The sequence below is a fragment of the Musca autumnalis genome, unplaced genomic scaffold, assembly GCF_047663935.1.
Source record: "Musca autumnalis isolate F117 unplaced genomic scaffold, ASM4766393v1 scaffold_5, whole genome shotgun sequence".
Taxonomy (NCBI): Eukaryota; Metazoa; Arthropoda; class Insecta; order Diptera; family Muscidae; genus Musca; species Musca autumnalis.
This window is the reverse complement of record NW_027412088.1, coordinates 170,884,929-170,911,324: the sequence shown is the minus strand read 5'-3', so window position 1 is coordinate 170,911,324 and position 26,396 is coordinate 170,884,929. Positions and strand designations below refer to the sequence as shown.

Below are 26,396 nucleotides of genomic sequence, written 5' to 3'. Positions count from 1 at the left end.
TTTTTTTTTATTTTTTTTTGGAACGGGGGAGGTATGATTCAAATGTTAAGAGTTGAACATTTAGATACCATTATTTGCGGGGGCCAACGCCAAAAAATAGATTTTTTGACATTTCCAAGTGAACAACAACTAAAGCATAAAAACAACACTAAATAATGAAGCATGAAAACGAAATCACTACAAAAATAAAAAACAACTGCTCTTGTTTAGCAAAAACACATAACAAATGATTGTTGCTTCGTTTTCGTTGAGCTTTGAAAAGTTAAGGGTTAAAGTAAATGATATTTGACCGACCCTGTGAGCTGAATTTTGAACATTAATTAAAAATAAATACTAAGAAATAGTTATGTTATGTTGTTTTCTTGGCCATGTTGTGTGTCAACACATCACATCTCTTGTAGGTAATTCATTTATTAATGAATTTATGTTGGCTGACCACCATTACGCATTGGAGGGCGGCCTGAATGACTAAATTTGCCATTCTCTTTTATCTACTTAGGATTAGAACTATTAATCATAGTTTTTTTTTTTTTAATTAGGCAATAAATTAGGCCAGAGTGGTGGTTATAATAATTAATGAAAGTGCAGTTAAAAATCAACATAAAATGTGTAAATATTAGGTTAAATGGGATAAAAGTTTGCACCGTGTGTATACTATTTGCCATCTCTCAATTTCGACAAACATGGTAAAGAAATCGTCTTTTGACATGAGAAAGAATGGTAAATTTAATGCAGCTTTTACATCATGTGTTATTTATGTTGTCAATTCCATAGAGTATGTGTCAAATAAATGAAGCAAATTCTTAAAACACCTGTTTTAAATGTGTTTCAGCTCTAACTCCGTTTTATTTGGTATTCCAATCATCACGATTATTTGTCCTTGATGCGACGTGTTAACATGGTGTTAGGCTATGTGAATTCTTCAAAACATTCACTTTTAATCGACATTCTGATGCGTTAATTGAACAAAATTCCTAACAAATCTATTAAAAATGACTTTAAATGCAAATATTTCAAGATACAACTTTAAATGAGGAATTTAATCAACATTAACCATTAGGTTAAGGAATCATTATCGACACGAGTTCCACTAAAATGTTAAAAAAATAATGTTATGCTGCTTATGTATCTCTGCATACAAGCCCAAGACACCACTTTTGCTCATTTTAAACATACGTACTCCAAAATGTTGGAAAATTTTCTCTTTTTACGCCTGTTTTGCATTTGTCAGGACGCCTACGTCACACTGGCAAGTTTTGGGTTTTTGACAATCAAAACATGAACTCAACTGTCCTATCTCCTCAATAAAGGATATACTACACCATATGTTTTTTCACATGTATGACATCAGCTGGTCTGTATATTAGTATACCCAAAGTGACAACATACATGTGAAAAAGCTATGGTGTGATATAGTACTAAGCAAATTAATTCACATATGTTTCTAACCCCTAGGGGGAGCCTGTAACCCCTATAGGGCGCGTCCCCAGGTGGCGGATAGGGGAAAGCTTCCCAGATATGGGTGGTAGGACGGAAATCAAATACGTCCCGCGGACCAACAGGTAGCTGCGTCTGCCTTAAATTAAGCGGCAGCAAACAGCGTCTGTACTCCATTGGAGCGGCTGAGTATGTGGACGGAAAACTATAAACCCATCAGAAGGCAAGGGGAAACCACTGATGTATTCCCTCCCTAGAAAACCATACAATTATGAACAATGAATCAAATACACGGCCCTTAGTCTCCGGCAATACAAGGGTGCTAAGAATCCCCGGAGGTAAAACAAAAAGAAAGCTAAATATCGGTACCTGGAATGTAAGAAGTCTCTACGAACCAGGAAAACTAGCCAACACAATAAACGAAATGAACCATTACAACATAGACATATTGGGTGTAAGTGAAACATGGTGGCCTGATAATGGCGAGTTTACATCTAACAACACAAAGGTATACCACTCTGGCAATCAAAATAACAACCACCGGAATGGAGTTGGAATCATAGTAAAAAAGAATATTGCGAATTCTGTAATAGGATTTATACCAAAATCAGATAGAACAATGCTCATAAAAATAGAAGCAAAGCCTATGAATATAAACATAATACAAGCGTACGCGCCAACTGCAGATAAAAGTGATGAAGAAATTGAAGTATTCTATGACGAAATCACATATTTATTAAAAACCACAAAATCCCATGAGATAAATATTATCCAAGGTGACTTTAACGCAAAAGTTGGAGAAGAAGCTGTACCTAGTGTATCGGGAAAATACGGACTTGGAGATCGAAATGAAAGAGGGGACAGACTGATTCAATTCTGCCAAGAATATAAAATGAAAATAACAAACACATTTTTCTGTCTTCCCAAAAGAAGACTGTATACTTGGAAATCTCCACAAGATCGAAAAGACAACATTGTGAGAAATCAAATAGATTATATAATCATAAATAAACGGTTTTTCTCATGCATAAAGAAAACATCCACTTATCCAGGAGCTGACGTGCCATCCGATCATAATCTTCTATTAGCAAATATGTGTTGCAGAATATCCCTAGCAAGGAAAACGGTTGGGCGAAGGAAATTTGCTGTGGAGAAACTTGATAACCATAATACACTCGCAGTTGTGAAGCAACATATAAATCGTGAATTAGACAATATAAACAGGGAGGAAGTAGAGAACATATGGAGTTCTATCAAAAATACATTAAAAAATATTGCCAGCAATAACCTAGGAAACTACAAAAAACCTAAAAATAAAGAATGGATGACAAACGACATACTCAAATTGATGGAAGAGCGTCGAAAATATAAACACATAAATTATGAAATATACTTTGAACTTAAAAGAGAAATTCAATCGGCAATACGAACCGCAAAAATTGAGCACTTAAACAAGCAATGTCAGGAAATTGAACGTCTGCAGGCGCTTCATGACGACTTCAATTTACATAAACGACTTAAAGAAGCCTCAGGAGTATATTACAAATCAATACCGAAAATACTATATATTAACAACAAAGCTGTTTTTGAGACAAATGAAAAAATAATAGTATGGAGTGAATACATAAAACAAACATTTACTGACAGTAACCGATCAAACAACGTTTCGGCTAACCAACAACCACTCACAGGGAACCCAATATCTAAAACTGAGGTGGAATCTGCAATAAAATTATTACGTAATAAAAAATCTTGTGGACCAGACGAAATTCCTTCCGAATTACTAAAATTGATAGACGACGAAAACATACAGCTTTTAGTATTACTTTTTAACTACATATACGACTCAGGCAGATACCCCCAGGACTGGCTGAAATCTACTTTCATCACAATTCCGAAGAAAAACCACCCAAGACAATGTACCGATTACAGACTAATAAGTTTGATGAGCCACGCTCTCAAAATATTTCTAAGAGTTATACATTCCAGAATATATAAAAAATGTGAAGAATACATGGGGCTATCGCAATTTGGATTTAAAGAAGGCATGGGTACGAGAGAAGCCCTACTCTCTATACAAGTTTTAATACAGAAATGTAGAAATGTACAAAAGGACGTATACATTTGTTTTGTGGATTATGAAAAAGCCTTCGATACCGTACAGCATGACAAAATGGTGGAAATCCTCATTTCTATTGGCATCCAAGGAAAGGAACTACAGTGTATCAAGGAACTATATTGGAACCAAACAGCACAAGTCGACATTAATGGAGAACTTACAGAATCCATTGCAATATCGAGAGGAGTTAGACAGGGCTGCATACTATCACCATTACTATTTAATATTTACGCCGAAAGAATTTTTCAAGAATCAGTCTCTAACGTTCGTAAAGGCATATATATTGGTGGAACATTCGTCAACAACATCAGATATGCAGATGATACCACGTTAATTGCAAGTAGCCTGTCAGAATTACAATTCCTTTTGACTCGTCTAAATATCTGTAGCGAAAAGTATGGGTTAAAGATCAACATCCCAAAAACTAAATATATGATTATATCCAAATCCAGAAACGAAGAAACAACCGAATTACAAATAAATAATGTACATATAGATAGAGTACAGACTTTTAAATATCTCGGCGTAAAAATAAATGAAAACTGGGATAACACAAAAGAAATACGATGCAGAATAGAAATGGCGAGAGGTGCATTTTTCAAATACAAAAATGTCTTATGCAGTCATGACATAAACATGGAAACAAAAATTCGATTTGTTAAAACTTATGTCTGGTCGGTCTTGCTGTACGCCTCAGAAGTATGGACGCTAAAAGCCGTTGACATAAAGAAACTAGAATCTTTTGAAACGTGGATTTATCGACGTATCCTAAAAATCCCATGGACACATTTGATACCCAATTCAGTAGTTCTGACAAGGGTTAATCGAGAACGTGAACTAATTACAACAATAAAAAGAAGAAAAGTGTCATATCTTGGACATATAATGAGGAACCGAAAATACAAGCTGCTCCAAACCATAATCGGTGGAACGATAGAAGGGAAGCCATCCAGAGGACGGAAAGAAACATCATGGATTGACAATATTCTGAAATGGACCGGCATTGAAAATTTCTCATTCCTACTGAGTGAAGCCAGAAATAGAGAAGCTTTTATGGAGATCACGAATAATATATGAATATACCTTAAAATTTGTAACAAATAATGATATATAATTGTATTGGTCGCTTATATTCGGAGATCGAATATGCAAATAAAGAAGAAGATGTTTCTAACATTTCAGAATGCTAAGCAGACCTCCTTCGTTTGCCCTTTTATCTTCCTTTCTGTTATAATACGTTTATATATAACTGGATTTAACAAACCCACTACGTTTTAAATGTCAATTCCATTGGTCATATGTCAAATAATTCCTCACAAAGAAGGATCTAATGTGTACGGCGTTTTATCTGTGGTAATAAGTAGTATTGTTACTTATATTTCCGCTTGATCCTGTGCTGACGTTAATGGACATTAATATAACAGTATGTGGATTTATTGGATTCAGTGGGTTTAAATTGTCAAATCCATTGTGTTTCATTGATTTCAAATGCCAATTTCATAGTGTATTCGTCAAATAAATCCATGTTTTTTTTTATTACTAAAAGTAGTAAAAGAGCGATTGGTGAAAAATGAGAAATGAGAAAGGAAAAGTGATAAAAAACGTCAAAAAAACTGGAACAAATGTCAAAGTCGGAATACCAGTCTACGCTTGGTTTAGCAAATCCAGTCGACTTAAATTGTCATTTTCATACAATATACGTCAAATAAATCGAGATAATGCACTTAATCATCCAAACCAAGTTTAATGCTTGGTTTACATTTACGAAATCCACTCGATTTCAACTGTCAATTCCTTTGCGTATACGTCAAATGAAAACTCATCCGAAACGTTTGAAGCAATGGAATTGACAATTGAAATCGAGTGGATTTCGTAAATGTAAACCAAGCATAAGGGTTACATATTAGCTGTGTTCCTTTACTTACCTGAGGTTACCATTTTTAACCTGCAAAGCGTTCCTTAACCCAAAAAAGTGGTAAAACTGGCAGCAATTTTTAAGAGGGTGAGAGAGGAGAGAGAGCACATATGCCATTCTCTTCTACCACGATCTACCAGCAAAATGTCTTCAGGTAAAAAATGGTAGAACTGATTTTTCGACTTTTGTTTGACGATTATTTCACAACGAAGAAACAGATGGACGAAAAACAGAAGAAAAAGTCGAACGCTAAACTAAATTAAAAACTGTGAAATAAAAGACGAAATTTGATTTTTTATGTTTCTTTTTGACATTGCTACCAGATCTACAATTTTCCGTTCCTTTACTTTTCTGTTAAAAATGTTCATGAGAGAGCAATTTTGAGATTTTTTAACACTTTTCTCTTTTACCACTCTTACCATTAAAAAAGTAAAGGAACAAAGCTATTGCAATATGTATTTGTTCAACTGCGTTTGCATATAGCCGGATTTAATAAATCCACTGGATTTCAAATGTCAATTTCTTCGAGTATACGTCAAAATAAATTCTCATAAAGCAAGTTTGCTAGTGTTCTAGTCACACATCAAATTACATTTTGACGAACATAAACTTGTAACATTTTTGACAAATATTTAGGGCATATACATACGTCATTTAATGTCGTATATTCAGTGGAATTGACAAATTCAATGATGTATGACTGGTTTATTTAGTCCAGTGATTTTAAATCGTCAAATCCGTTGCGTATACGTCACACTCGAGTTCTCATAAAATGAGTTAACCTAAAAACTGCGCAAGGGTTACTTTATTTTTCTTCATTCTCTTACCAGAAACGACGCAAAACTTTACTAAAACGTTGGATGTTTTTTGACTTAGCCAGAGCCCGGTTTTTTGGCATGCAGGGTAGATCACACAAAACAATAGCTTCGTTCCAGTACTTCTTTATTGGTAAAAGTGTCAAAAGAGAATCCCGTCGAAAATGAGTTTCACATATACATTTGTCCAAAATGTACGGGAACGGAAAATGGCAGAAACGTCATATAAGGCGGCCATCAGAATATCTGCTTTTTCACATGTACATATGTTGTCACTTTGGGTATACTAATATACAGAACAGCTGATGTCATACATGTGAAAAAGCAGATGGTCTGATGACGGCCTAAACTGGAACAATGCCAATCCGAAGCCGGCAAACATGTTGCACATTTTTGCTCGTCCAAATTTGTCGTGTAAAAAGTTTTTAACCCTGCGTTTACAAATGACAGGACAGTTGAGTTCATGTACTGATTGTCAAAACCCCAAACCTTGCCCGTGTGACGTAGGCGTCTAGACGACTGCAAAAACAGTTGTAAAATTATGAATGAAAATCATCGATTTGTTTTCGTTTTCCGTTCACTTATTTTGTACATATTCTTTTGTTTTCAGCACATTTGAATTATCATCTCACTTCTTTTTCACAAAAATGTCAAAAATTTGTTAACCCGACTGTCTTTGAAAGAACGATGGACGTGTTAGTAAATCAGAGTTGTATTTGAAGACAAACTGTCCGGTGTAAACGCCTAGTAAAGACCGTGTTTAGACTTTCAAACTGGAAAGAAAATTTTTCTTCTCAATTTCTTTGTTGTTTAGACGCGGAAATCATGTTTGTGTCAATTTTATAATTTTTCTTATACTTCTTCACACTCATTTTCTCATTGCGCCGTTCAAAAACAAAGCCAAGGCAAAATTGTAATGAAAAGTAAAAATGGACGTGAGTGATAAACAATTAATTATTAAAGGAACCCTTGAATTGAATTTTAATTATGATATTTCCACTTATTTCGAATTGTTTTTGCTTAAAAATATAAGGTTTTTTTCAATTGTCTCCGCTGTTGTTTGTTTCTCGACAGAGAAAATAAAATGAAAGAAAATGCAAAAACAAATCTGCAGCCAACTTCAGGTTGTATACGAAGAAAAACGAAAGAAAACAGAATTTGCCAGTACAGAGGTATATGTACCCCCTCTTATTCCTCTTTACTCCCTCGCCCATAAACTCAATTTTCTTTCCCATCAACTTTCCCTGTATAAACACGGACAAAGAGAAAGATATTCAGCGCCATTTTTGTTCAAAGAGTAGTGAACATTTTGCAACTTATTTGGGCAAAAATGTGCAAAATGTGTAAAAACTTTTTAGTTCTGGAACGAAGCTAATGTTCGTCATTATAATGCAGCAGTCTGGCCACATATCAAGTTTTTGTTATGAAACGGAATCTTTAAGGTAGAAACTCAATGGATTTTTTTTTTTGTTGTCCTGCTTTCTTGGTGTGCACTCACAGCCCTCAACGAAGCAAGATTTCAGGCGCCAAAGTTAAATTTTTTTTAACTTTGGAATTCTTATTCGGCTTGATATTTGACATTTCATTTGACAATCAATATTAACAACAACAATTGCGGTGACTTGCTTGTTTTCATTTTAAATTATTTTTTTCCGATAAATAATAACAAAAATTATACGATGTTTGAGAAAAAAGATTAATTATGCGCAAAATACTTTTTTGTTTGCCCAAAACACGTTCCGATGTGTGATACCAAAAAGGCGGCGTCGTGAAGAAATAATTTTGACATTTGGAAAGCGAGCAAAGCAATCAACGAGCCGATAGACTTTCGGCCTTTACGGGTCTTTAAATTAAGCATTGGGGGCATGGCAGAACTACCAGGTAGTGGTATCACACCAGCTGATCGAATATGAAAAGTCATATCCCTTTATAAAAAATTATTTTTGTTGTAATTTCCCCAACAACATAAAGAAAGTTTTGACATAACATATTCAACATTTTACGATGCCACTACCTGGGTAATTGTGCCATGATTGCGGGATAATAGGTTGAAATTCATGGTAGAACAAACCAGGTAATGTAAATACTACAACAAATACTAATATTTTTCACATTTTATTGAATATTTTGAAAAACATGAATGAAAACTCGTTAGATTTTCAATTTGAAGCTTTCCATATCATTCTACTAAAGCATAATTTCTCACAGAAAGTAGAATTCTTACAGAAATGTTTGGGGTCGCTGGTAATTCATCGAAAAAATAGAAGCTGCTTCAATCTTTTGTTTTTGAAATGAAAATAGCACACGTTTATTAGGCCTTTATTCTTTTCAAGTTTAACAGCATGTTTCTGTATGTCGAAAGAAGAATGTGTGCGAAAGAAACACGCCCAAACTCTTGTGTGTTTTTCAAATTTGTTTTTTGTTTTGAAACAAAAGCAAAGGTAAAATTATTTCGAAAACTAAAGTTCGGGCGTGTTTCATTCGCACGCATTCTTCTTTCGACATACAGAAACTGGTTGTAATAAAATACAATATTAACAAATATTGTACCGCCTCTATAAGCGGTGTTTTAGTGTGCGGCATGTCGTTCGGACCTGAAGGAGGTTACATGTCAATGATGTGAAGAAGTCTTTATGGGAAATAGTTTTTTTTCTGATGAATAAATTTGTTCTTCAAAAAATATATATCCCTAATATACATCGAACATAGAAATAAATTTATAAAAAGTGGTGTCGTGTCTCATCCGGCATCAAATTAAAAGAATGTCATCAAGTAAAATAATGTCGGCTTTGACACTAAAAGGCTCCCTTTTTGCTATAGGCTGACAACCCGAACAAACCATCTAACATCAAACGGCAGTAATACAAACAAAGGCGACGACCAAGTAAAAACAAATCCAATGTTGCTTAAGTTTGATATTAAAATGTGTGGTGTTTATTCGCTATAGAAATAAATTAAGTTTATAAAATTAAAATGACAAGTTGTTAAAATGATCTTACATGTTTTAGTTGTCCAGCAAAAAAGGACAGAATCAACGCCTGAAGGGCCTTTTATAGATTTGAAAAATGTTGCTAACAATTACATTTACATTTTACATTTACATAGACAATAAAAACAAACTGCAATAAAAGTTATTGTTCAGTGCATAAAATATTGTTCACTGGACGTTTTCGAAAATCAGGATGCGTTGCCAATTTTAAGGTGACCATCACCGACATCCCCGCCCCCGTGAACTGACCCAGAGGGGGAGGCTTCACCAGAATCTTCATCAACATCCAAAACGGCAAGTTTGGAAATAGTCCTTTTATAACAGCCAGAGCTAGTATTGCTTCGCGCTGTAACCACATAAATATACTGATGAGCCACTGCACCACATGTCCTGTTATCATATCGAAGTCGTAGTCACTCATGGTTTCTTTCATATTATCTTCCAAGGGCCATTGTGATTCCTGACGAAATTCTGGGCTATTTTTCCACCATCCGTCTACATCATATTTTGCTGAAAATGCGGCTGCTGTTGTCTCATCTGCGGGCTTTAAAATATTCGGCCACCATTTCCAATAACTCCCGTCGCTGCTATCGAGCATCCATCGTACAACCGTGTATGAATCTGTCCAAAAATAAATTATATTAAGATTTTTCACATGATTAAAGGCGATTAAATCATTCATATGAACACTCATAACTGCCATCTGCGGTTCCAGCTTGATTATGGTGCGACAACTAGCAGAAGCACAAGCAGATTTTTCCATTACAATCGAAAATTTAATTCCAACATCACTTACCACACACCAATACGCTACCGTTGCCATTGCCTCTTCGATCGCGTATGCGAATATATGTAAATCAACTTTTCTGTTTGAAAAATCCTTAAGATAACGTCTTGAAATACGAAATCCCTCCAACATATTTAATTCAGTTAACCATATCTTCCAGTTATTATATAAATCGCTAGGCAACTCCTCGTCCGACTCTATACCCGACTTCCATACTCTTCGTATCAACATTTTAGAAGCAACCACAAATTTGCAGATAAATCCGAATGTGCCATAAATAAACATTTTCAAAGAGAGCATATTAGCGAAGTCTAAAATGAATTTATCACGAAAGGAGAAAACATCTGGATTTGGCAACCAGTGTATGCCCAAAATCCCTTCAACAACATTTTGGTTCAAAAACTCACCGCTATCGTTGACTCCGCTGGCCGATTCTCCACAAGTTTGAATTACCCTCTTGGAATTTGACATAATATTTCTCAATTCAAAACCTCCAACACTATGAATTCTTATCACATCTTCTATCACCTTTGCGGCTTCTTCTTCATTTTGGAAATAGTCGTCTACGTAATGAGTATTAAAATTTGGTTCATCGGCACGAGTTGAATTTTTCACAAACACATTGGCATTCACAATTGTAACATTAGAATGTGGCAGGTGAAACAACGGGTCTGGATTAGATAGCAATTCGTGCACATTTACTTTTCTGGCATAGCTCATCAAAATAGGGCAACATGTTCTTTCACAATGTGCACTGCAATGTTCCCTATCTCGAACCATTTTATTTTCCACAATATACAAATTTTTCAGGACCATATCATAGGAATCTGGGAATTGAGGCACGTTTTGTTTCCACAAAAGACATTCATAGCGTCCATCAATTTTTCTTGATTGGCTCCTCAATAATTTCACCGCACATTCATCATCATTTGGCAATTTCTTTTTTGTATTCACCTTTGCATCAAGGATTTTCACGTCACAATTATTTTGCATCATACTCATTTGTCGTAGGTTATCTTCTGGACTTTCTGTTGAAGTGGCACACATTCTGACATGAAGGGCACGATTTTTGGTTGAGGCTTTTCCTCCAGGCGTTGGGCCATAAACAACAACACCCAATCTTGTAGTGGTTACAATCGGTCCAGCGGCAGACAACGAGCGGGGCACATCCAGTGGAACTGTCAAAAAACAATGGTGTAAACTGATAATTAATTTTGGTTGCACATTTTTATAATTTACAAATTTTATTTTCGAAACATCGACATTGTTATTTGTTACCAATTTTTTAATATCACACGATTGAATGGGCAAGGACATATTTGAAGTGGTATAAACATTTTTCATGACATATTGTCTGTCGCCTCTTCCAATACCACTTATTGTCACATCCACTACTTCAGAGCTCTCCACTACCGAATGATTATTAAGCCACTGTAGGGATAACTGTGCCGTGTTTCCTCGTAATTTCAGATCACTTGCAATTCCACTGTCTAGCATTGTAACATTCGCACCATCATCTATAAATGCATACGTGGAAATTGTTTTATCTTTTCCGTACAACTTTACGGGCAATATTTGGAAAAGTATGCTACCGGCACTACTCACGGCATGGCAATTTCTTTGTTGTGGCTGCACTCTTCCACTATCGTTTTCATTTTCTTCATCGGCATCCACGTCATAATGCAGTAAAACATTATGGAACTTATTGCAATTATTTTTACCGCAACACACTCTATTTCGACACTGGTTCAATTGGTGGCCTTTTCTAAGGCAGCAAAAACACAATTTTAATTCTTTAATTTTGTTCCACTTTTCGTCCGTCTGCATATCTGCGAATTGTTTACATTCTGTTATTGACGTGCAGACCCCGTCGCACACACTACAATTATTGACGGCGACACATGCAATTTGGCGGCTTGGCTTTGTGGGTTGCTGGCGATTAGTGGACACGTATGGTGCGTATGGGAGGGTATCGTGGACGATGTTAGCAACGCGTCGTAATGTTTGCAACCATGCACTGAAATGTAAAATAGAAGGCGATTCATTTAATGAAAGGCATTTTTCACCCCATTCCATTTGTCGGTTTATTGGTAATTTCGCTACAAGTTCACTCAGTAAAGATGGGTTATGTAAATGATGTTCTCCTTCAGCGTTTTTCAAAAATGTTGCCATATTTGAAGTTTTGGTGGCGAAATTTATTAAGGCATTCAAATCGTCTTTAGCCAATGGGGGAATTTTACGGACTTTCATAATCTGGCTTTTGATGAGTTGCTCTGGTCTTCCGAACATCTCTTTCAGGTTAAGCATTATGGCTTCAACGTTGGCAGAGCTCCCCAATAATGGTTCAACCGTCTCTCTTGCATTACCTCTTAAAGCGTCTCTTAACCTCATAATATTGTGCAGGTCGCTGTACATAAACTCATTTGTGGTGCTGTAAAAAGACTCGGAAAAAGTTGGCCATTCTTCTGGCAACCCTGAAAATATTGGAAGAGGATAAATTTTCTTTTGAGGCATATTGTTGTAATTAGTATTTGCAGTATTAATGGAATTATTTGGTTGTCCCTGTGCTGGCATGTATTGTACGGACATTCCTTGCGTTACGTGCGTCGGTTCTGGTTGGCGTATAATTGACTGTGGCATGTCAGGCAACGGCGGCGGTATTTCCAGTGTTGGCGGCGTTGTGATGTGTTGTGTTGGCTGTGATATTGGTTGTTGTGACGTTAATGGCGGCTCCAAAGGCTGATCAAATATTTGTTGTTGTGATGTTTGTGGCTGAGGGTTTTGGACGGACGTTTTTGGTTGCTGCGATGCAAAAGTTTTTACCATTTCTTCCTTCAATTGTAGCATCTGATTTTGAAGCAATGTTTGCATTTGCAATTGTTGTTGCATTTGCTGCTGCATTTGTAGCTGAATTTGTTTTTGCATTTTCAGCATTTCTTTCCTCATCTCGGCTGTGTCCATTGTGGCTGATTTTTCTGTCTGTTTTTGTTTCGCTGTTTCGGCGGCAGCAGACGTTGTTGGCTTTGCTGTAGACGGCTGACTTGCTGGTGTGCTTACGTCTGTTTGTAAGCGGGCACCACTTGTAGTGTTTGTTGGTGTATTAGGCGGTGAATGTTGGAGACTCATCTCAGTTATGTATGCGTCGAATCGGACTGGGGGTTTTCCTTGCGTCGATCGTTTACTTCTCTGTTGCTTCTCTTGTGACATCAAATGGACATAAGCGAATGTAAACAAATAACATAAACGGCTTAACAACAAACTGATGGGGATTCCTCAAACGATTGTTGTTGTATTTATTGAATATCACATATACGGCTTGACACACACAATTTCACAGATTGTAACTGCAGCTTCTTCGGCTTGTAGTAGATACGAATAGGCACATCAAAAGAAAAGATATTTCATCTAAATTGACTCATTAAACAATTTATTAACACAAATCGGCTTGACAAATGACGAATGTTTGATATCAATGGCTCATCAAACGTCGAATAATATAATTTCTGGGGCTGATGATGCAAATTGGCTCACAAAACAGTTGGTTGACACAAATCGGCTTGACAAAATGACGATTAACAATGTTTGATATCAATGGCTCATCAAACATCGAATAAAAATATGTCGTGTCTCATCCGGCATCAAATTAAAAGAATGTCATCAAGTAAAATAATGTCGGCTTTGACACTAAAAGGCTCCCTTTTTGCTATAGGCTGACAACCCGAACAAACCATCTAACATCAAACGGCAGTAATACAAACAAAGGCGACGACCAAGTAAAAACAAATCCAATGTTGCTTAAGTTTGATATTAAAATGTGTGGTGTTTATTCGCTATAGAAATAAATTAAGTTTATAAAATTAAAATGACAAGTTGTTAAAATGATCTTACATGTTTTAGTTGTCCAGCAAAAAAGGACAGAATCAACGCCTGAAGGGCCTTTTATAGATTTGAAAAATGTTGCTAACAATTACATTTACATTTTACATTTACATAGACAATAAAAACAAACTGCAATAAAAGTTATTGTTCAGTGCATAAAATATTGTTCACTGGACGTTTTCGAAAATCAGGATGCGTTGCCAATTTTAAGGTGACCATCACCGACAAGTGGTATGGAATTTGACACTAACATTACAGCCCAGTTCAGTCAGCTTGTTGTTCTACCATAGTTGAAATTCTGGAAACAATAATATCTATGTGACGGCGGGATAAGAGGAGTTCAAACTTGCTGAAAGTAAGGTTTTTGTAAAATACAAGAAAGTTAACTTTTGATCACATTTGCATATTTTATTTGGTATAAATCCGAATTTATATCTGAACCCCTTTTCGCTACGCAATGGATTATTTTTACCATTTTGAAAAGTGGGCAGTGACTTAGAGAAATTTTAGCCTGGTCTACTAATTAAATTATAGAAAAATCCCAGAAACAATCTTGGATTCTGCCATTGACGACATTTATAACGTAGACAAAGAAAAGTTTTGCTATTTAATCGATTATTTCTTCCATTTTGGAAAATTGACTGTGGTTTGCAAGAGTTAAAATTCCTTGCCCTTCTTATTCAATTAAAGGCAAATGCCACTGTCAATATCCACAAAGAAAGACAATCAGTAATTCACCATTCTATCTGTCCCATAAATCACAAGGAATTTGTCATTAAACTAAAGTAAAGATTAACCGCCTGTTTCTGTATGTCGATAAAAAAATGAATGAATTCATTCATTTCGAATTCGGACCGAATTCTGTCAGAAAATCTAAATTTTTCTCCGAATTTTCCAAGAATTTACTTCCGAATACGGACCGAATTCGTCGCGAAACTCTAATATTTTTTAAGAATTTCCTTAGAAAATTCTTTCCGAATTCGGTGACCACGTCCATACAACTTTCGTACAGAATTCGGCATCAGAATCGGATATTTTTTCAGAAATTCTGTCCGAATTCGATACGAATTCGGAAAAAAATGTTAGCTGGGAATGTACGAAATACTAGCAAACTCGTGTGTGTTTTTCATATATTTCATATTTCGAAATCTAAAGTTTTGGTGCCACCGTGATGCAATGGTATGCACATTCCCCGGCCAGCCAACATCAAAACATTTTCAACGGTGGCAAAATACCCCTCAGTAATGTTGGCGCCCATTCCTGAGTATTTCAGCCATGTAAACCTTCTCTACAAGTGGTGTCTTAAGACACGCCGTTCGGACTCGGCGATAAACAGTAGGTCCCATATCATTGAACTAATATGAATCGGGATGCACTCATTGATATGAGAGAAGTCTCCCTTGTCCCATCTGGGATGTTTGTGGAACAATTATGTTATTATAAAGTTTGGCACACATTTTCGTTTCGACATACTGAAACAGGCGGTTAATTTTATTTAGGATGCATTGAATTTTGATTTGACAGATAATTTGTAGCATAGTGTACTACATGAAAAAAAGTGGGTCAAGAAATAATATATGCCAGACAAGTTGGCCATAACCTTACGTAATGTAAACGATCCAATGTTAACTCTCCATTGATTAACATTAGAATCAACTTCTAATTTTAATAAGTCTTTCTAATGCGTAGGCAATTTTTACGTTAAATTTATTCAATTTTAATATTCATTCATGAATTCTATAAAAATATTACATTTATATTTTTTCATTACGGTACTACAATAGTAAATATATAGTAATGTGGCTATCATATTGCGAAAATAATCAACAGCCACAAATCTAATCATAATTAATAGCTTTCATTTGATGCCGTAATTTTTTTATTGGTGCTATTATGTTGTTGATTGTATTTTGTTTGATTTAATATTTGATTTAATAGAAGAGTAAATAACATTAACACATTTTGACATTGAGATTAATCAGTAACGGAAAGAGATTTTCAATGCATTCATCTACCGCCGTAGACGAGAGATGTTGCTGATTGGTGTTATCATCTCTATCTTCAGCAATAGACTAATTAATGAAATTGTTATCATCGATCAATTTCACAGCTTCCAGCATTTGAAACCTGACTTGTGTTTGTTTTCCTTTTTTTTCTGTGGAGTCACTCACATATAAATTAATTAGTTGGGGGAAGACAACATGAATACACGTAAAAAAATTGTATTAAATCATGACTTTAATAAAACACATTTGGTGTAAATGTTCTACAATGCAATTATAGTCCGTGTTTAGACACACAAATTTCTCGGGAAAGTAAATTCAGTTTTTAGGCAATAGGGGTAGGAAAACGGTATTGAGGAGCTCTTTCCTCTTCGCCCTCTCCCAAAAGTCAATTTACTTTACCGAGAAATTTGTGTGTCTAAACACAGACATACTATGATGAATTGCATTATCTCGATTTATTTGACATATATTGTATGAAAATATAGTTTATCTAGTGTTATTGAAATAAAAGACAGTCACTTCTCTTAACAACTATTTTAAACTATTTATTTGATATTAATTTAGTAAAAAGGAAAACAATTTCAATTAGGTCGATTTGCCACAACTGTGGTGTTGAAGATTTCGCGAGCAACTAACTTCTGTTTTCTTTTTTGTTGCCTCTTGTCAGAGTTACCATCACTCATCTTATTTGTTAACTGCGGGGACGGAGATGCCACAACCACTCCCCCTCCAGTGACACAGTCACGATCATTCTGGAAAGAAATCTTCCTCGTTGATGGAGTAGGTGCGGTTGAATCTTCAGAAGGAGATTGCGTTGTATGCTGAGTTTTAGTGGAAATTAAATTTTCAAGTTGAGTTGGCGTTGCAGTCTGTTTATGACTTATAATGATGTTGGAATTAGAATCGTTGAAGTCGAAAACTGGTTTGAGACGATCGACTGTAACGTTAATGTTTTTGTCCTTCATTCGAATTGTGAATAATCGATCTGTTATTCTGTTGATAACTTCATAAGGTCCAGTGTAAGGAGGTTGTAATGGTTCTCGTACAGCGTCTGTTCGTAGAAATACGTGTGAACAGGTATCGATGTCTTTGAGTTTGAACATTTTACTCTTCGTGTGATGTGCAGTTGGAGTTGGACGTAGCATTCGGAAATATTCTCGAAGTTTTTGAAGAAATTCTGTAGAATCAGCCTGTTGATTGTTGTCTTCATAAAATTCGTTTGGAAGTCTCAATTGACCACCGTAGAGAAAATCTGATGGTGAAGCTCGTAGGTCTTCTTTAAATGCAGTTCGGAGTCCAAGTAGTACCGTTGGTAATATGTCAACCCAGGATACTGTTGGATGACACATTAACGCTGCTTTAAAAGTTCGATGCCACCTCTCAACCATGCCGTTGGATTGAGGGTGGTACGCTGTTGTACGTGCTCGTTTAGCTCCTGTGAAAGCTGCTAATGATTTGAAAAGCGCTGATTCAAATTGAGTGCCTTGATCTGTTGTAATTGTTTTTGGGCAACCAAATCTTGAAATCCAAGTTGACCAAAATGCAGTAGCAACTGTTTGAGCGGACATGTTTTTGAGCGGAACAGCTTCAGGCCATCTGGAAAAACGATCTATCATTGTTAGACAGTATCTGTATTCTTGTACTGGTGGCATTACAACAATGTCTAAGTGTACGTGATCAAAACGATTGTCTGGAACGTCGATTTTGTTCGGAGTTAAACGGTTATGTCTGGTAATCTTTGCTTTTTGGCAATGTAAACAATTACGACAAAGATTGATGATGTCTTTTTTAATTCCGGGCCAGATGTATTTTGTTCGTACTTGCTGTAGTGTTGAGCGACCGCTGGGATGTGAAAGTCCGTGCACGGTATTGAAAATTTGTTTGCGCAGTGCGTCCGGAATGTATGGACGTACGTATCCCGTTGAGATGTCGCAATAAATTGATGTGTTACCATAATGAACTATTTGCAGTTTCAGATTGCCATTGTTGCCATTGATGATAGTTTTCAACTCATCGTCAGATTGTTGTGCTTTCTGTATGTCTTCGGTTGAAACGGTTGACGGCATTGAGATTTCGTTGAGTCGTGAAAATGCATCAGCGACGGTGTTTTCGGGTCCAGAAAGATAAATTATATCAGTTGTAAATTGTGATATGAAATCTAAATTTCTGAGTTGTCGGGGAGATGCTTTTTCAGGCCGTTGAGAAAATGCGTATATGAGCGGTTTATGATCGGTTTTGATGACGAAATGTCGTGCTTCCAGCATGTGTCGAAAATATTTCACAGCTTTGTAAATAGCGAGCAATTCTCGATCATATGTGCTGTATGACTTTTCAGATTTTGATAACTTACATGAGTAAAATCCTAGAGGTCTCCAAGTACCGTTGAAGTTTTGTTCCAAGACGGCACCGATGGCACTGTCTGATGCATCCGTTACTAATGCTAGTTCTAGGTCTGGAGCTGGATGTGCTAACATAGTAGCTTCACCAAGGCTTCGTTTGCAAATCTCAAAAGCGTTTTCTGATTCAGTTGTCCATGGAACTTTGCGTTTATCATTTTTCTTTGAATTCCCAACGAGTTCGTTAAGGGGTGCTTGTTGATGTGCTGCATGTGGTATGCAGCGCCTGTAGTAGTTTATGACACCAATAAAGCGACGAAGCTCACAGATAGTTTCTGGCTTCTTGTAATTTTTTATGGCATCAATACGATCTGTGGGTGGGGAACAACCATTTGCGTTGATTATGTAGCCAAGAAATCTTACCTCAGGTACACCAAAATGGCATTTGTTGGGGTTGATGGTGAGTCCGAAGCGTCGTAAAATTTCGAAGACTACACGAAGATGTTCTCGATGTTGTTGTGGAGATTCGGACATAATGATAATGTCGTCGATGTAACAAAATACGAAGTCAAGTCCTCGGAACACGTTGTCCATGAAACGTTGGAATGTTTGTGTTGCGTTCCTCAAACCGAAAGGCATGTACAAAAATTCTAGTAATCCGAACGGAGTACATACTGCTGTTTTTGCGATGTCTTCTTCAGCCATGGGTATTTGATAATAGGCTCTTGTAAGGTCAAGAGTTGTAAAAATTGACTTACCGTGAAGATTTTCTGCAAAGTCGTGTATATGGGCAATAGGGTAGCGGTCTGGAATTGTTTGTGAGTTGAGTTTACGATAGTCACCGCAGACACGCCAGCCACCTGTTTTCTTAGCAACCATATGAATAGGACTAGCCCAAGCACTCTTTGATGGACGACAAATACCTTGTTCGATGAGATAATCCATTTCGGCTTTAGCTGTTTTTAATTTATCACCCGAAAGACGTCGTGGACGATCAGCAACTGGAGATCCTGTTGTTTCGATGTGATGTACGACAATTAATTCGTCTGTTGGTTTCCTAAGCGTTGATGTTTTGGTAATGTCTTCAAATTCCTTTAGTAGATCTGCGAAAGGAGATGCAGAATTCAACGTTGAAATTTCAAATTGTTTTGTTTGCAAAATTACACCACCGTTGGATAATTTGGTTTTATTGCCGATAAGACGTTTTTGTTTGAGATCAATGAGTAAATCAAAGTTGACTAGAAAATCGGCACCTATTATTGGTGTGTGCACGTCAGCAATCACAAATAACCACTTGAATTCTCGTCGAAGTCCAAGGTCGAGTTTCAATACACAATCACCATATGTTTTGATTTCACTTTGATTTGCAGCCAAAAGTGTAAGTTTGGACGGCTTGAGTTTTTCTTTGATTATAGATGGGGGTACGACTGATACCGCTGATCCAGAATCAATGAGATAACGTGAATTTGTTGACTTGTCGTAAAGATGTAGACGTTTTTCACAAGCGTTGTTGTTATTGCTGCTGTCGCCAACCGATTTGACTGACGACAGCCCAGTTAGTTTTCCGGCTGAAATCGTGAACAATCAGGTTTACATTTTCTTGCTTTGTCACCAAATTTGAGATGAAAATAGCACAAATTTCGCTGGTTTGAATTTTGACCACTTGGCGAACGATTTCTTGATTTGGAACGATGTCATGTATGCTTACCAATTTGTTGTTGGATTTTGTCGACCTTATCTGAAAGTTCCCTTATTGTTTGGCACATATCGGCGAAAGACATTCTTTGGTTAATTGAGAGAATTAACATTGAGAGAATTAACACAATTGTTGTTGTTTGCTTCAAACATTTTGTCAGCAATTTTTGCCAATTTTTCCAGGTCTTCTTCTTCCCAGGCGGTTAGAAAAGGTCTCATGTTTTCTGGCATTTGCCCAAGAAACAGTGTTCTGATGATTGCCTCGTTGCCTTTACCAGGAGCAAGTCGTTTCATGTGTGCCAAAATTGACGTTGGTTTCATGCCGTTTGTTTCACCACCTTGTAGCAAACGTCGTAGTTTTGACTCGGGAGACTCAGCAAATTTGGAAATAATTCTTTCTTTTATTGCTAAATATTTGCTTGAGTCCGGTGGATTTGTGATAAGGTCTTCAACTGACAACAATACTTCGTCTTCAAGACGGACACTCACCAGATCGAACTTGTCGTTATCCGCTGTTATGTTACACAGGGCAAATGAACGTTCCACTTGCGCAAACCATAAATGCGGGTTTCTTTCGTTAAATTTAGGAATGTGTACCTTTTGTAGATTAGGTCGTGTGTCTTCATGCCGAGTGGCACTACTCAAGGCAGCCAGTTGTTCCTGAAGCGATTGGATTTGCCGTTGCAAGTCTTCTGCCATATTGTTGTCCGTTACGATGTTGCTGCTTTCGAAGAATTCGGCTTCGTCTTCACTACTATTGGAGTCGACCTCTTTATAGTTGATTGGATTGCGTCGTCTCAGTTGCCGTGTTGAATCAACCATAAGTTTTCAAATAAAAGACAGTCACTTCTCTTAACAACTATTTTAAACTATTTATTTGATATTAATTTAGTAAAAAGGAAAACAATTTCAATTAGGTCGATTTGCCACAACTGTGGTGTTGAAGATTTCGCGAGCAACTAACTTCTGTTTTCTTTTTTGTTGCCTCTTGTCAGAGTTACCATCACTCATCATATTTGTTAACTGCGGGGACGGAGATGCCACAAAAATAACAACTTTAATCCAATGGAGTTCCTAAACCAAGCATAGTCTAAAAGGGGTATTAGCTTTATTCCTATTCCCTATTCCTCAACGACTTGTCTCACCGTCAATTGCTGTAAACCTGCGTTTACACATGACAGGACAGTTGAGTTCATGTATTGATTGTCAAAACCCCAAAACTTGACCGTGTGACGAAGGCGTCCAGACAACTGCAAAACCAGTTGTAAAAATATGAATGAAAATCATCGATTTCTTTTTCTTTTCGTTCAAATATTTTGTTACTTTTCACGTTCTTTTGTTTTCAACAAATTTCAATTATTATCTCACTCATTTTTACAAAAATGTCAAAAATTTGTTAGCCCATCTAGCTGTCTGTGAAAGAATTATGGACAGCTGGGAGACAAACGACAAATGTATGTATGTCAGGGATGTATTTTAAGACAAATTGTCTTATGTAAACGCATAGTAAGGAAAAGTTCCTATGTATTAGAGCTGGCAAAAAATCGATGGCAATATCGATTATTTTTAAAAAAATTAAATATCGATATATAGTTTTGCCTATCGATATTATCGGAACAAAAACCCCCAACCTAAAATTCATTGAAATAAATAGAAATTTCGCTGTTTTTCGGTTTTGTGTGTGTGAGAAAGTAAGTCCGTAGTCACACGTACACCTTTTTCGGAAAAGTAAAATGTATTTTTTTAATATTTTTAAAAAATAAAAGCAATTGTTTATTCTCTTTCCAAGTTAATGACGATGACAACTTAACGATAATATCGATAGCAATCGATATTTTAAAACATTATATCTAATGTTGGGAATATCGATGGTTTGCCAGCTCTACTATGTATCTCTGGACATTAGAGCTGGCAAAAAATCTATGGCGCTATCGATAATATCGATTATTTTTTTAAAAATTCAATGTCGACAGATAATATTTTCTATCGATATTATCGGATTAAAAAAACCCTAACCTAAAATCTATAGAAATGAATAGACAGTACGCAGCTTTTCAGTTTTGTGGATGTGAGAAAGTAAGTCCGTAGTCATACGTACAAACTTTTCGAAAAAGTTAATTGTGTGTTTGTGTATTTTTATTAAACAAAAGCAATTGGTTTTTCTCCTCTATATTTCTGTGAAGTACTTGTGTAAAATATCAACAAAACCATAATGGCGGAAATGCCATTTTTATTTCCAAATTTATGGTCATGACAAATTAAAGATAATATCGATAGCTATCGATTCTTTTAAATAAAATATCGAAAATACGATAGTTTGCCAGCTCTATTGGACATGCAAAAACTATTACGCCATGTTTAGATTTACGTTTTTTCCGGGTTAACATCCTTTATGAGGATTTATATGACATATATGCAATGGATTTGACAGTTGAAAACTAAATCCAATTATATGCTAACGTATTGTTATTAGTACTGTTACATTAGAGTTTTTTGCCGAATTGACAGATGAAATCAAGTGAATTTCGTAAATGTAAACATAGTATAAGACGTTTTTCTATAAAATTAAGTGGTTTGGCTACATATCAATGGAATTGACATTTGAAATATAGTGGATTTATTAAATCCGGTTATATGTAAACGTACTATAATGCCCCGTTTAGACTATGCTTGATTTAGCAACTCCAGTAGATACAATTTGTCATTTGCATGCAATATATCGTCGCTTAAGTGTTCCATACGCCATTTTTGAAATTTTGAGAAAAAGGTACCTTACTAGGTTTTAAACTGAGCTCTTTCAGATTTTTTAATCGTTTTTCTTCTGTCTCCTATAGTTTTGGAGATACTTGGATGTCGATATGTTCCATATCCACTTTGTTACTCAAAAAATCTTGTATTTTTGTTCCATATCGATAAAGCCCTGCGTATGGAACAAAACAACTTTGAACTTTTTTGTTTCATATCCATGTCGTTTGGTGTATGGAACAAAAAGAGACTAAAACGAATTGTTCCGCACCAAAAATGATGGCGTTTGGAACAAAAAAATTGCCCATTTTTGCCAAGTTACGAGCAATGTGGCGTATGGAACAAATTGTTTTAAAGGACTGGGTTTAAAAATTGAGGAATAATACTTCTTAAATCTTAATATTTAAACGATTTAATAAACCAAAGTGAAACAAGTTGTCAAATGTTAATCATTGCGTATACGTCAAATAAATCCTTATAAAGAAGGTTAAAACGCTGTTTGCATTGTAGCTTTGCATTTTAACGTATACGCAGTGAAATTGTCATTTGAAACCCAGTAAGTTTATTTAATCCTGTTATATGCAAATGCGCTAAAACTCGACAAAATGCCCTAATATAAACAAGCTGTAAGGCCATGTTTATATTATAGCTTTTTGAAGGATTAACCTTCTTCATGGGGATTCATTTGAAATATAAGCAATGGAATCGATATTGGAAACCCAGTGGGTTTGTTAAATCCGGTTATATATAAACGTACTATAATAGTACTGTTATACGGCGTTTATATTATAGTTTTTTGCAGGGTTAACCTTCTTTATGAGGATTTGTTTGAAGTATATACAATGGAAATGACATTTGAAACCCAGACCCACTGGGTTAACCTTGTTATATATAAACGGCCTATTACACTAGAGTTTTTTGTCGGGTTAACCCACTTCGAGAGGATTTATTTGACGTTTGCGCTATGGAATTGACATTTTAAATCCAAACCCACTCGGTTAATCCGCTTAAGTGTAACCGTGGTATAAGTCTGGTAGATCACACAAAACTATTTTTGTCCATATAATAAAGCAGTCAGCCCACATATCAAATTATTGTTATTAAACAAGATTTTTACATTTTTTTTAAGTTAAGGTTCAAATCATAGGTCATAGGTTCAAATCCTGGAAGACATTATCCAATATTTTGATAATTTTAAAGGATGTAGAAACTATTTTTTAGTTTAATTTATAAAAACCGTCTCTGTGAGTGGCGGTACGTATATGTAGAGGAGAACCGAATCGGGATTAGGTTCAAACTTTTTGAAAATAGGATTTTGTAGAATATAAATAAGATAAGTTTTGAAATATTTACCTGATTAAAAAACTCTCTCCCACAGCTCAATTGGATTTGTCGACTGGTGATGGAGTCCCGCTACTCACTCAAACCATATATGGATTTTTGGATTTTACAACTACCATTGGTAACACGGTGATGGTGTTTTCACCACAAAGTGCCCCACCTCCGACACCGAACAGTAAGTTTTTAATTTCCAGTATTTCTTTATAGCCAGTATAGAAAATATTAAATATTCGCCTTCTTATGATCTCCTCCAAAGGTCCTCCACCACCTCCCACTACTGAAGAGCCCGTTGTAATAAAAACAACTCCATTGGAGACTGTAGCACCCAAAATATCCGATGAGACGACAATAAATCCTACAAAATTGAAACCTTCGCCTACAACAACAACAGTAAAAACAAGCCACGAAGAAGAAAGTACAACGAAATCAAAAGTTACGGAAGTGAAAACATCAACAACTAAGGCCATAACAACAACAACAGCCGCTAAAGTACCGGCATCACAGGTTAACGCACAAGAGGAGCCAGCACAAACAACAACACCAACAACCAGTACTTCAAAAACCAAACCAGTTCAGACTCCCAAAATTGTAACACAAGAAGCAGCATCATCGTCGTCATCATCAGCATCAACACCATCCTCATCAACGGTAGTTATTGACAATGTTGTCCATGATCCGGAATATGATTTACTTTCACGTCAACCACCCCAGTATGTGGAAGAAAACTATCGAGTGGTCAGTTTGAAACCGAACAATCGAAATTCCCGCCCAGCAGTTGTTGTTACACCAGAAAAGAATAGTGCTCCCACCAGTAGTGTTTTGGCCACAAAAGTAACTGCCTCTGCCGCCTCCTCATCAAGTCGTTCACATAAAAATAAAAAGCATAAAATTAGGGCTTCTTCAACATTGCAAGTTCTGAAGACAGCAGCTCCCGTATCACATCCTAAAGTGTCAGCCAGTTCTTCTAAGCTGCCAAGCCATCGTAGCAGCAGCACCTCGGGCTCAAGTTCAAGAAAGAGCAGCAAAAAAGGTTCACATCGTACAACCACCACTACAACCACAACTCCCCAGCCTCAAGAAGATGTGGTCATTGTTAAGTCATCATCGTCATCATCATCGAGTTCCCGTAATAAGCCCAAAAGGTATAAATTATTGTTTCTTTGTTTTGATCAACAAATTCCGAACTATTATGTAATGTTTCATTTTGAATTTCATTGGCTTTCTCCACACATTTCTTTTACGGTTTTGTTATTTTTTCTTTCTTTTTTACCGCTCTTAGGAAAAACAAAAACAAACATTCATCATCTTCGTCGTCATCATCATCATCGAGCACCACAAAACCTAGATATAGCAACAGCGGCACCACAACAACCACCACCACCGAGGCTACCGTAAAACGTGCATTTAAACCCAAACTACAAATTTCCAATCCCGACTTAGAAAGTAACAATAATTTACATATTACGAAATTGAATCGTACACCCGGACGTTGGCAATACAAAACTTCACCAAAGCCGCGTGTTCCAATTCGCAAACCATCGATAGAAGTAAATGGTCCGCTGGGTTTGGCAAATGTCACCTCGGTGTATCCAGAATCGAGTGTAAATGATAATTTCCAAAACAATAATTTCCTCAATGGCAACGGTATTTACAATCAAAGTGATTTAGATTTTGAGGGTTCCCAAAATGGTGCCGTTCTCAATAATATCGATCAAGAGGGTAAACAGAAATATTTTACGGAAACCATAAATGTGGAAATCTCAACACCGGCTGATTTTAAAGATACATATTATGAAATTGCCACAATTAAGAAGCCATTTATATTTCAGGTAAGGGGAACGAATGGATAATTTAACTTTAACAGGATGCCGCAAATACATTATTTATTTGACAGGTATTCAATGAAAATGACAAATTAAATGACGCTTTTAAATAAATCTGGTTACATGTAAAACTACTATAATAGTACGTTTATATCGACGCCTCCAAACAATAGTATGCTAATGCTAAGTTTACATTTACGAAATCCACTCGATTTCAACTGTCAATTCCATAGCTCAAACGTCAAATGAAATCTCATCTGGATTTCATTTGACGTTTAACCTATGGAATTGACAGTTGAAATCGAGTGGATTTCGTAAATGTAAACCAAGCATAAGTCGACTTAGCATGTTTTCAAGTTCTTTACATTTTTACATTTTACGTCCTTTAACTTAAATTCTGTCAAATTTTGGTAATGATCGGTCAATCCGAACAGAAGTTATAAACAAATGTTTACTCAGAATAGTAGTGAAGGTCAAAGAAAACTGTAAACTTTGAGAGCTTCTCCTGC

The 26,396-nt window shown here is 36.1% G+C and overlaps 2 protein-coding genes across 10 annotated transcripts in view; one reads left to right on the top strand and one right to left on the bottom strand.

Annotated features, from left to right (window-relative positions):
- LOC141387765 (uncharacterized) overlaps positions 1-26,396 on the top strand; it is a 53,812-nt gene that overhangs the window by 20,286 nt on the left and 7,130 nt on the right. For 7 of the 8 annotated variants that reach the window (XM_073957948.1, XM_073957946.1, XM_073957950.1 and 4 more), the window contains exons 3-5: positions 24,102-24,239; positions 24,321-25,206; positions 25,344-25,893. In XM_073957948.1, the coding sequence (XP_073814049.1) occupies positions 24,102-24,239; positions 24,321-25,206; positions 25,344-25,893 (1,574 nt within the window). Of the gene's footprint in view, positions 1-23,858; positions 23,978-24,101; positions 24,240-24,320; positions 25,207-25,343; positions 25,894-26,396 lie in introns of those variants that run through there. The other variant, XM_073957952.1, reaches the window with a different exon arrangement.
- On the bottom strand, positions 9,193-14,091 carry LOC141405912 (uncharacterized). Of its 2 annotated transcripts, XR_012413282.1 has the most exons (5): positions 13,951-14,091; positions 11,655-13,892; positions 10,072-11,579; positions 9,286-9,896; positions 9,193-9,227 (listed from the first exon to the last, which is right to left on the bottom strand). XR_012413282.1 is itself a non-coding variant. In XM_073990779.1 (4 exons), the coding sequence occupies exons 2-4, from the start codon at positions 13,267-13,269 to the stop codon at positions 9,822-9,824; spliced, it is 3,198 nt and encodes a 1,065-aa protein (XP_073846880.1). In that variant the 5' UTR covers positions 13,270-13,892; positions 13,951-14,091; the 3' UTR covers positions 9,193-9,821. The 2 variants fall into 2 exon arrangements, 1 of the variants encoding a protein (XP_073846880.1); XM_073990779.1 differs by having other exon boundaries at positions 9,193-9,896.

What these genes read in the sequence shown, in the direction of transcription:
- LOC141405912 (XM_073990779.1), bottom strand. Translation starts at nt 13,269, where the DNA reads ATGTCACAAGAGAAGCAACAGAGAAGTAAACGATCGACGCAAGGAAAA. An exon ending in CCATGCCGTGAGTAGTGCCG is followed by an intron (nt 11,580 to 11,654) that starts GTAGCATACTTT and finishes ATGCATTTATAG; the next exon opens with ATGATGGTGCGAATGTTACA. An exon ending in CGGTAGCGTATTGGTGTGTG is followed by an intron (nt 9,897 to 10,071) that starts GTAAGTGATGTT and finishes ATTTTTGGACAG; the next exon opens with ATTCATACACGGTTGTACGA.